Source organism: Varanus komodoensis, unplaced genomic scaffold, assembly GCF_004798865.1.
Source record: "Varanus komodoensis strain SLA01 unplaced genomic scaffold, ASM479886v1 scaffold63, whole genome shotgun sequence".
Taxonomy (NCBI): Eukaryota; Metazoa; Chordata; class Lepidosauria; order Squamata; family Varanidae; genus Varanus; species Varanus komodoensis.
This window is the reverse complement of record NW_025336259.1, coordinates 2,485,182-2,496,836: the sequence shown is the minus strand read 5'-3', so window position 1 is coordinate 2,496,836 and position 11,655 is coordinate 2,485,182. Positions and strand designations below refer to the sequence as shown.

The window sequence follows — 11,655 nt, the reverse complement described above, 5'->3', positions numbered from 1 at the left end:
GCATTTGGGGGGCGGGGTGGATCCACAGGAAATCCTGCAGGGAAGACACAGGCAGTGCGGAGAGAGGAAACACAGAGGGTTGGCATTCACATGTCTGAATTGGAGGGAAGCTTTTGCTCTTTCTCTGGAAATAACTGAAATGGGAGAGGGGCTTTTTGTGGTCTGAAAAAGGGTCAGGCAGGGGGGTGTCCCTGCCCAAAGCTGGCTCAGCCCTTGCTATTGTGTTCAGCACTAGGGAACTGTTTTGGGTGCCTGTAAGCGAGAATTGCACAACGCCACAATATCTTCCAGGACGGAAGGAAGACAACACTAGACTAGCCGAGTATTAACTGAGAGCCAGAGCAGTGGCTTGATTTTGGCTTTTAATGGCAAACCACACACAGCCAGTTCATTCCAAAGCTTTTCAGAACTGCGAATTTTCCAGACATTTTCTCCTGATCTGCATTCAGACTTGTCATGAAGAATAATTTACTGAATAAAGTGCGAGTTACATGAAATGTCAAGAAAAGATACAAAACGAGTGACGGAAACAGCAGGTCTTAAATTCAAACCACCACCTACGGATCTCCACTTCTCCCTTCTCATCCAACCACCTTGGTTTTATTAAGAAAAAGCCACAGTTTGGTCAGACCCACCTCCGTGTCCTTCAAACGGTGGGAAAGGCAGTGAAGGAACTTTTTTGCTCTTTTAACAAGAGAAATAAACAAAGCAGCTGAAGGTATTTTGGTCCTCCAGAAACCAGGATGAAATGAAGTCCTCCATCTTTTGTTGGTATGGCTTATTGGTCATGGCCTTGATTACACACACACACACACACACACACACACACACACACACACTGAAATACAGAGCGCTTGGGGGAACATTCAAAATGCAATTTCCTCCCACTTCAATCCGGAGATGTTGGACCCGTGGAGGAACTGCGTCCCACAGCGCAGTGGGAAAATACACGCATCGCAAAGGCAGGCCGAGAACCTGGATTGAAAGCGCTCCTGCTCTCCCCACTGGAGTAACTCACAGCATCTTCCCTTGCCTATGTATTTAACTGCTATGAAAAAGTGGTGCTGCAGCTTCTTTATCATGTGGCGATGTCCTTCTTGGACTGTACCACGTCAGCTTTGGGATGGGGGAAGGAGCTGGGGGTCAGACTAGATGGCCCGGGAGACCCCTTCTGACTCGATCTGTTTCTATGTAATGTTCTCCCAGAGAATTTATTAAGGGTGCAACCCTGTGCAAGGCTGGACAGACCAAAGTCCTACAACTCCCAGGTATGAGCACAAAAATCAGAGCACAATAAACCAGGGCCTTGCTTCCTTAGCTTTCTGCAGGAGAGTCTTTCTATGGGGAAAGTGTTTGAGTGGAAGGCTGCACTCAAGGATGTGCTGGCCTAGAGGACGTTTTCTATCCAGATGCAAGGCCTGAATGGAAGACACCGTCAACGAATGGTCCAAAGGCACCTTAAAGACAAGCAAAACTTCTTATGGCACGGGGAAGACACTACGAAAAGCCTCTCACTGAGAAAGGTTCTGCAAACTGCTTCCACTCCCTACTTATTCTCTGTGCCACAATGGGGTGGCTGTCATGGATACTTTCTTTTTAAGATGGAACAGGTTTCTAGTCCTTAAGGCTAAGAGTGTATGCCTGGCAGCATACGGGCAAGGCCTACTGAAATCAAAGTGATTTCTTCCAGTGATTATGGGGTCTGAGGTTAATGAGAATGCTCCTTTACAGTTCCCTGGCCTTGTCTGCAACTTTCTGAGATGGCTCACGCTGTTGCAACAATGAGGACTAGAAGCTTGATCTTTTAAAAGAGCAAAAAGAAAAGAAGCGCTTGTGTGCAGTAATTTCTATGCTTAGTACAACTTCCTGTGCTTTTCCAGCACTGATGCAAAATCACAGCATGGATACGGCCCCGGACAAAGGTTTGTTCTGCACTAGCCATCTGTGTGGGTTGAAAGTACCCAGGCGATGGATTTCACTGCTTTCTTCCCAAGCTCCCACAAGCCAAGGATCCTCTCCCTTCTGCCTTTCCCCCTCTTTGAATCCACAGCACCAGACACACACAAACGAGCCATTCTAGGCAACACGGACCTCTGGGCTGGGGATAAGGCGCACCCCGAGCAACGCATGTGGGTACGAGAGACGCATCTCTCTGTGTAAACAGGTAACCTCGTGGCACTGATCTGCAGCTGCCCCGGAAGAGCAGGATTGCTTTGGGGGCCTCTCACTCCACCCTGCTGTCCATCACGAGCCGCAAGGGAAGCCTCAGATGAGTTAAAAAACCGAACACCAAGCACAGGGCAGAAACATTTTTGCTTCTTGGGAAAGGCACCTTTGTATAAAAATTCAAAAATGAAAGCAAACAAACAGAAAATCAAACACGCGAGACCTGGTCCCCTTTAAGAAGTAAACTCGAGCACAGTACATATACGTTGGCAAGTATATACATATATATCCTGCGTACCGCAAGGTTATATATACATGTGTCTTTATGGCACGGGAGGAATTGTCCTGGGGTGGTTCAGATGTTGGTGAGGACACTGCTACTGAGTAGCTGCACCGTGAGGCTTCCCGGAAGCACGTTGGCACGTTTGTCCTGGAGACGGACGATGTGCATTGGATGAAGCTCGTTGGGGTCCCCCGCAAGGCTCACCTGGCCCAGAAACTCATCTGTTATAAGGTTGTGGTTCCAGACCTGAATGGAAAGGAAACAGAAGCATACAGACAAGCAGGTGAGAAATGCCATCCAATTGCACAGGCAGACAGGCTGTTGGGACTGCACGCATCCCTGGGAGATTTCTGTGACTCATTTCCAGTCAAATCTAGAAGCTAAGTTTCTAGTCCTCACGACTGTCCAGAAAAGTTTTAAACACCTGCATGGCTAGTGTGTGGTAAAAGAGTCTGTAGCAATGTGAAGCACTATGAAAAATTGAGAAACCCATGTTTTGAGGGAGCGCTGGGGAAGGTGAAAGCTGGAATGCTTAGGAAGCCACATTCGTTCTCTCCTTCTGTGGCAACTGCTCCTCCACCCCAGTTGTGGCTTCGTGAATACAACGAACATCTGGAATGAGTCTGAGGAGAAGGGAAGCTCTGACTGTGTGGGTCTCTCGCCATAAAAGTCTCTTCTAGGCCCACGTATCTCATCTACCGAATCGGCCGGTGAAAGTAGCAGTTTGCAGCCATGAAATGCTTCACAGACAAGCGAGGCCCCACCTGGATGACGACAGGGTGTCCCGGCTTCTTGCGGTAGAAGAGGCCCTTCACGTCGAACTCTGGAGCCACCGTGCTCTTCACCACCGGCGACCGGATTTTCTCTCCTTCGCACTTGATGATCACGTAGGGATCCACGCCTGAGCAAACAGAAATGGGCACTGAAACCCAAAGATCACCTAAGAAATCATCCTGCCCCTTCTCCCTCGTTTCTCCTAGAATCCTAGAAGAGCAGAGTTGGAAGGGACCCTGAAGGCCATCTAGTCCACCCCCGACTGTTGCAGGACACCAAGCCACACCATCCCACTCAGGTGGCTGCCCAGTTTCGCCTTGAATGCCCCCAGTGTGGGAGAGCCCCCCACCTCTCCAGGCAGCTGGTCCCACTGCCGTCTTGCTCTGGCAGTGAGGAAGCTTTTCCTGACGCCCAGCCTGAATTTGGGTTGTTGACCTTCCTCTTTGTGACAGCCCTGGAGGTTCTTCTAGAGGGATCTCATGTCCCCCCTCAGTCTTCTCTTCTCAAGGCCGAACATGCCCAGTTCTCTCAGTCTCTCCTCTTGGGCAGCATTTCCAAATCCTGCATCAGTTTTCTTGCCCTCCTCTGGACCTTTCTTATTTACCTGCATCTTTCTTAAACCTTGGTGCCCAGAACTGGTCACAGTGTTCCAGGTCAGTTCTGATTAGTGGTGCCCGGCAGGCCCACAAGTCCTGTGCAAACCCCAGCACGGCCCTGAACCTTGAGGACAGGTGATCCCACACGAAACTTTCTTGGGGGACCCCCCCAGCTTGAAGATTTGCACCTTCTACCTGCAGAAAGCACCTCCGGAATACCCACACCCGCATCTGGTGGCTGCCTGCACTCGGAGAATCAGGCAAGGGGTCTTAGGACCACCCAAGCCAGCTCCCCCCAGCACAGCTCTTGCTGGCCTGTTAGCACTTCAGGTGGTCGCAGGCCTCACATGGGATCCATCTCCCACGCAGGAGCCGGGATCCTCTGCCCCTCCAGGTGTTGAGGGTCCAAACCAGCAGCATCCCTCATCCCCGGCCAGGATGCCTAGAACTGATGAGGGTCCGGTCCAGCAGCACCGGCAGGTCCCACGTCCGACCGCCCAGCTCCAGGGCTCAGGTTTTGCTTCGCGGCGCTGCCGCTTGGGGCGTGTCGGGTCGGGAACTGGCACGGAGCGGGGCCCTACCTCCTTCAGAGCCCTGGTTCTTCAGCCCAGAAGCCGAGATGACGTGGACCTGCGACACCAGCTGCGGGTAACCGCACATTCCGCTCCAGCAGGTGTGAGGCGGCTCGTCCAGCGTCAGCTCTCTGGGAGGAGGGAGAGAGACACACAAATGCAAGAGGCGTCGGCAGCTGCGAATCCGCAACGTGATGTGGTTCTACACTGTCGGATTATCGATTGCGGTACCATTTCATTTTATTTCCTATTTTACTGGTTGCTTGTTGTGAAGCGTCCTGAGACGCCAGTAGATGGGCAGCTTAAAAAAGCTTTTCCTTAATCAATAAACAAATAAACAAGCCCGCGACGCCAGGCCCCATCCCACGCAGCACAAGCAGGCCTGAAGGCCGCCAGGGGTGCCGGTAGCCCGGGCCCCAGAGCAAGGGGGCCGGCTTAGTCAGCAGCCCTTGGGAAATAGCCTACAAAGGGACCAAGGAGGTGTGGTGCAGAAGGCCGGGTGGCCCCGAGGCTGGAGTGCGGCATCTCCAGGGATGGGGGCGAACCTGTCCTGCAGGTGAGCGCCTGCTGGACGCCTGGGCTTGGCTCCCGGGCTCCGCTCTGCTTTGCAGCAGCCTCGAGCCGGAGTCCCCGGCAAGCGTTTCCGCGTGTGCAGAAGAATCGGGCCCTGCGCAACTGCCAGCAGAGCCTCTCTTTCTGCGCCACGTGTGGCCGATTGCACTGGACACGGACGGCGGCTGGCTGAGCGGGGCCGGCCAGGGCTGTGGCCCTGCAATCCACACCCCTCTGCTGCCCGTGCGGCACCCGACGCAGAAGGCGGCTGCCCGTTGTGCGACCTCCGTTCCGTGCCGCTCGCACACTTCCGCTCGGCTTGCTTTGCAAGACCTGGCCCAGCATGAGAGGAAGGCCAGGGACACCAGCGGGACGGATTCTGCCCGGGCTCAGCCCGGCCCTGTGTGGCCTCGCCCACGCAGGGCTGTCTCTGGAAAGCACCTGGAGGCTGCAGCTGGATCGCGGTGCTGCTGTCGGCCAGTTTCTGGGCACCGTGACCCGAAAAGCCCCGTGCGGCCCAGGAGGCCCGGTGAAGGCCACGTTCTCCCACTGTTTTAAGATCTTGGGGGAGTCCCTTCTCTCCGTCTTGCACCATCAGAGGAGCGATGCGAGAGGGGAGCTCCCCAGGGTGGTGCCCAGCCCCCAGAAGGCCCTGCCAGGGAGGCTGAGCTGGTCCCCCGCCTCCTGCCTGCTGCAGGCAGAGGCTGAGATAAGCTGTTCTTAAACTGGGGGGCTGAAATTGACATTGCAACGAGCTGTTTCCACGGCTGTGCTTTCCCCTGTTCATTTTTACATTCTGTTTTAACTGCAACACCTTTTTAAATTGCGATCTTATTGTCTGCTGCCATGAATAGAAAATACATAAAGATTAAAATGCATTTCTGGAGTTTCCTTTGCTGATCATACTGGCCCAGTTTCCTTTAATTTCCACCAGCTGCCAGTTTATTTCTTAGTGCAAATCAAAATGCTGGTTCTGTTTTACAAAGCCCTAAACAGTTTGGGAGCAGGATATTTGAATCATGGCTTTTTCCTGCTCCCTGCTGCCGCCACTGCATTCAACTGAGGCCTTCCTGTGCATCCCACACCTTTCAGAAACAGGGTAGGAAAGACGGGACCTTCTTTGCTGTGGCACCAGAACAGCTTCCCAAGAGAAGCTCAAGTCTGTCTTGAAGAATAGCACCCTTACTTCACTGAGCTTTTAGGATAGCTTGGAGTGCTCTCTCCCGAATGTTATGCTTAATTGTTTGGGCTTTCTCTGGGTACTTTTGTACGAAATTGATTTCATTAATTTGCTCTTTTTAACTGTAATTTGAACTGTGTTCATTGGTGTTTTATATTATCTGCTGCATTCTTCCTGGGAGCCACTTCAGGTTTATACAATCTTTTATAAGAAAAACAGGGTGTGAACTTTTTAAATAAAGAGATATTGGGAAAGAAGGTTGCAAAGTATTCATACAAATTCATCTGTGTATAAAACCTGGGGAATAAATGCACCCAGACATGCGGCTCTAGAAAGCTGTGCTTATGTTGAGTTGGAACAGGGGAAGGACGGACGGAAGGGCAGGGCCGTTTCTTACTGGCAATCCGAAGGCACATCCGTGAACTGCCTGAGAAGGAACTCGGCCATGTGGCCAGCCTCGAAGGTGGTCGGAATGATGACGTAGCGACCTTCCTTCAGGTCCGTCCTCAGGAACACACTGCGGGAGTTGATGTAGATGGAGCTGGCCACCTTGGGCTGCAGCGTGTGCATCCGATACCCCCGGTTCAGCTCCACCTGCGTGGAATCAGGCGTGAAAGAAAGGGAAAGGTGGGTGCGCGCTGTGGGCGAGGGATGCCAGGTCCTGCCCATCATTTTCCAGGGGCATCATTGCTTCCAAGGACCAAATTGTTTCGATGCCACAACTCGATTTCTCCCAGCTCCCTTCCCACAGTGAAAGCTACCAGCGTTAAGTATTTGGCGCTGTCTATTCTGACCGGCATCAACCATCTAAGCTCTCAGGTGGAGGTTTTTGCTAGCTGAGATCCTTAGAGTGGAGATGTTAGGGCCTGAAATCAGGACCTTCTGCCCCAAACCTTCTAATGGTAAGCTCGGCACTTCTGTGCCAACAGAAAAGGTGGCCTCAGTGGCATGGGGTGCCTTCTACCGGTTGGCTGGTGGTCCACCTGCACCCCTATCTGGACAGGAACAGCCTCGCTTCAGTGATCTATGCTCTGGTAGTCTCTAAGCTAGACTACTGCAATGCACTCTCCATGGGGCTGCCCTTAGAGACTGTTCGGAAGCCGCTGCTTGTACAAAAGTGACAGCCAGACTAAGAACTGGGACCAGAAGGTCCATACACAGAACACCAGTTCTGGCCGGCTTGCACTGGCTGCCTTCAAGCCAATTCAAGGTGCTGCTTTGAACCTATAGAGCCCTACCTGGCTTGGGACATCAAGAAGTGAGGGAATACCTCTGCTGAGCTCCATCTGCCTGAACCCTATGACCTGCCCCTAGAAACTTCCTCTGACGGCCACCTGCAAGGCAGCAAGGTAAAACTGTTACCGGACTGTGCCAGTCAACAGCTGGGGCAAACACCAGGTGGACCCCAGACCCGAAGCCAAACAGAGCCTGAGACGAGACTTAGAGCCAAATCCAGCTTTATTCTAGTGCACCACAGAATAAAGGGAGAGAGAAGGGGACATTCAGCCCAAAGCAGTGTCTCAAAAGTTGCACCCCAGTACATGCGTTTGATACCCTAGGTAACGAATTAGGTCACCTATACGTCAATGTATGCACCCCCTCCCATGCTGGAGAAAGAGTCCTTTCTTCTGTCAAGGACCAGACATTTCCCATGTCTATTTCTTATCTGTTCGAGATTCACACGGGCTTGCCATGTTCTTACTCCCTGCGCATTTGTAACATGTGCAGAAGGAAGCACCAAGGAGCAGAGTCTTTTCAGTGGTGGCCCCCAAGTGCGGAACGGTCTCCCCACTAAGGCCTGCCTGGTGCCAATATTGTGATCCTTATGTTGTCAGGTCAAATTGTCCTCCACTCCCAGGCATTTAATGGCTATGTCTGCTGTTTTCAATGGGAATGTTTTGGAAGTTTTATATTTTTTATTTATTTCATATTGTTAATTTTAATTTTATATTGTTATTTTTGTATTTTATTGTATTTTATTGTGTTGTAAGCCGCCCTGAGGCTTTGGCAAGGGGCGGCATAGAAATGTTTTAATAAATAAATAAATAAGTTAAATTGTTGTCTATTTTTATATACTGGCATTTTTAGCTGTTTCAAATTCTCACCCTGGAATTTTATACTGTTTTATTGGATTTGGATTGGCACCGTACCTTTTTGTTTTTGATTAATTATTGTGAACTGCTCAGAGAGCTTTGGCTAAGGGGCGGCACTGAAATGAAACAAACAAATAAATAAGCGGAGCCATAAGCTACTGAAAGCTGAGAGGGAGGTATCAGCAAGTTCAGGGAAATCTTTAAAAAATTTAGCATGCAGCTAAACCTGCAATGGGGCAACCCCTTCCCCAGAGCAGCCCAATGAGGTGCCAGTTAAAGACCAAAAGCCACTCAACAAGTGTTGGTAAAACCAAGCTCAAAATGTAGGACAGTAAACTGACTTGCTTAAACTGGCAATGGCTTACAGCAGGGGTGGGCAATTTATAGTTTGCCGGAGGTTTCGGCCTACAACTCCCATCATCCCCTACCACTGGCTACGCTGGTAAGGCCTGATGGAAGTTTTAGGCCAAGACATTTGGAGGACCACAAGTTGCTTCCTTCTGCCTCTTAGGATCCTTGGGGGAAGACACGGAAGCTTGGCCTGCACCCCGCAGCCAGCAATGGCAAACCTTTTGGAGACCAAGAGCCCAAGCCACACCCCCAAAACCCACTTATTTATCGCAAAGTGCCAACACTGCAAAGAAACCTGGAAACTGAGGTTTTAGTTTAGAAAAAAACAGCTAAATTTCATGCTGCAGATACAAATATGCCAGGGGGGGCAGCACGACATTAAAAGGCTCTCAGTCTCTTAATTAGAACATCTCTTTGCTAAACCTTAGATATTAAATTTCAATTTTTCATAAGAAAACGCAAAGCTAAAATCTTGTGTTCATAAAAATGAATGTATTAAAACTCACAGCCAGACCAAGCACACACACACACACACACACACACACACACACACATCTCTCTCTCTCTCTCTCTCTCTCTCTCTCTCTCTCTCTCTCTCTCCTTGGCAGCGCACTGACCAGCCATGCGAAAGCTCGGACGAGTTGCGACTAATGAGTCGTGGCTCGTGACGTCATCGCCTGGCACCGCTACTCCTTTCCGAGCATGCGCATGGCCCCTCTGTGCACTGTTATCCGATGCGCGGCTGCTGGGGCGATGCTGGGGCGACTTGGCTCACGTGCCGACAGAGAGGGCCCTGCGTGCCCCCTGCGCAAGCGTGCCACAGGTTCGCCACCACTGGTCCACGCGATCAGCTAACCTGGTGCCCTCCAGAGGTTCCAAAACATCCTGCAGAACACGGAGTTGTCCAGCCCCGCTTTAAACTAAACTCCCTTCGCCAGAGATCTCCGGATGTGAGCGCACACAGCACTAACCCAGGACCTACGTTCCAAGCCCTGATTAAGGCAGAAGGAAGTTCCCCCCCTCCCACTTGACCTAGTTCCCAGGACTGATAGGAGGAGAAAACAGGGTTATCGCCAAAGTACGTTGTGCTAAGATTGCTGGCAGACAGAAGGTACAGAGGTGAAAAATGAAAAGCATCCAGCCTCCGTAGACAGAAAGGCATCCTTTGCTCCCGCAGAATTTCTGCCAAGTCCAAACTGTCCTGTGAGAAGCAGGCCAAAGAGGCAGCCCAGCGGCAGAGGCACCTCCCAGCCTACCTTAAAGATGTCGAATCCTATGGCTAAGTTCTCCCCTTTGCCCTCCTTCCGATTTGTCCGTTTGGGCTTCTGCTGAATGCAGAGAAGTACTTCATCTTCTGTTTTCTTCACATCAAAAACATACTGGTAGAAAAAGAAAGGCACAGAAAAGCTGGGTGAGTGTGCAAGCGTTACGTGTGGGTGTGCATGCAACATGTCGCACGCACGCGCTCGGATGAGATTCCCAGGCGCGCACGGGAGATGGAGGGCCCTGGTGGGAATGGCGGCTCAGAGCCGGAGGAGGGGAGCGGAGAGCTGGCCCAGCCGTGGCTCGGAGGTCTCGCTCGGATAATGGAGCTGGTGAGACTAGCGAGGCCCCAGCTGTCCGAACCCTCCCGGTGAGCCAGCCTGAGCCAGCTCTGGATCGAAGCGTTTCAAGGACAACCACAGAGCCCCCCTCCCTCCTGGTTGTGGGAATGCAGCCAGTGGGGAACAGGCTGGGGAGGGGTTCTCGGGAGGGGAACTCGACACCCCGGGAGATGTGGACGCAGGGGCCCATCGCCGCACCCTCTGGCTAGACCGATTAGGGGCTCAATGGGAAGAGCACTGGTGTGCCCGCTTCCACGGTGCACCCCCCTCCAGAGAGCGGCCCCGAAGGGTTTGTAAGCAGAGCTGTGGATGAGCAGGGTCACAGCGAGGGGGCAACTTCCCACCTGGAGTGCGTGTTTTGAGGCTTGTGAATATTTGCATGGAATAAAGACTCTTCTAATTATCCCTAAGTGCCTGCCTCGTTTGGGAGGTGACACCTAACGCACGAGCGCTGGACCCCTTGCTCTCCTCTCCGAACCGTGGCTGTGCCTTCACACCTCCAATCGCACCCCTTTAGCTCCTCACCTGCGGGTTCTGCAGGAAGGTGTCTCTGTTATTGATACAGCCTCCGCAGCGGTTCTTCAAGGGGTCTTCGTGCCTTGTCCACGCCCCCCGCAAGACCGCCTCCTCCCAGGTCTTATGGATGCTCAGGTACGACGTGTTTATGAGACGGCACTTGATGATGTCGGTGAAGTACTTGCAGAAGTCGTCAAAGGCCATCCTAGGGTGGGAAGACCGGAGCTCAGCTTGTGCCCGGCCCGGTTCCCACGGGCCGTGTGTGCCCGTCTTCGGTTGCCACAGTCAAATGCACGGCCATCTTAAGCGGCTGCGGCTGGCCTGCTAGATCCTAGAGTTTCCCACCAGCCCAGTGGAAAGGAAAGCCCTTCCGTGGACCAGAGTCTAAGTGGAAATGATTTTAAATGTACGGGCGACTGTGGTCTCTGCATTAAAAATCCCGGGATAGGCAGAGAGCATATCTGCAGAGAGATACTCAACCTCTGCCCATCTGCATCAAGAGACACCCCTGCCTTCCTTCAGCCTCTAATTCCCACTCCGTATCTTGACAATTAAGGCCGATTCCACGACTCTTCGGACAGATCTGGTGTTGTGCATGGAAGAGGCAGCTGTTCTTGGTGTGTAGCGAGACAAGGAGGATAAGCCCGGGAAATGGCACCCCGGAAAACAAGACAGAAGCGTGGGGAGGGTGAATCTCAAGGCCACCCTTTCCAGGTGTTCAGGTGGACCTGGGAATAGCGCAGGAGAGGAGTCCCAGGAGCCAGGCGAGCCTGGCACAACCCTTCGCCCCATGATGGAGCCCGTCGGGAGCCAAGGACCGGCCAGCTCAGGGCGACAGGCTGCAAAGGCGCTTGCCCACCTCCAGAAGGGCCATCCCAGAAGGGTGAAGCTGAAGCGTCCTCAAAGGGAGGGTTTGCAGAAGCAGTTACTACTTTGGGATCAATGAACCGCTCTGTGCATGCTCAGAG

At 52.3% G+C, this 11,655-nt stretch overlaps 1 protein-coding gene across 2 annotated transcripts in view; it reads right to left on the bottom strand.

Moving 5' to 3' along the window:
- Nucleotides 1–349: 349 nt before the first annotated feature.
- Nucleotides 350–11,655, bottom strand: part of CAPN5 (calpain 5) — a 78,848-nt gene continuing 67,542 nt past the window's right edge. For both annotated transcript variants that reach the window (XM_044450153.1, XM_044450152.1), the window contains exons 8-13: nt 10,697–10,892; nt 9,824–9,946; nt 6,521–6,717; nt 4,401–4,522; nt 3,214–3,350; nt 350–2,695 (exon numbers count right to left, since the gene is read on the bottom strand). In XM_044450153.1, coding sequence (XP_044306088.1) covers nt 2,522–2,695; nt 3,214–3,350; nt 4,401–4,522; nt 6,521–6,717; nt 9,824–9,946; nt 10,697–10,892 — 949 coding nt within the window. In that variant the 3' untranslated portion in view covers nt 350–2,521. The remainder of the gene's footprint in view (nt 2,696–3,213; nt 3,351–4,400; nt 4,523–6,520; nt 6,718–9,823; nt 9,947–10,696; nt 10,893–11,655) is intronic.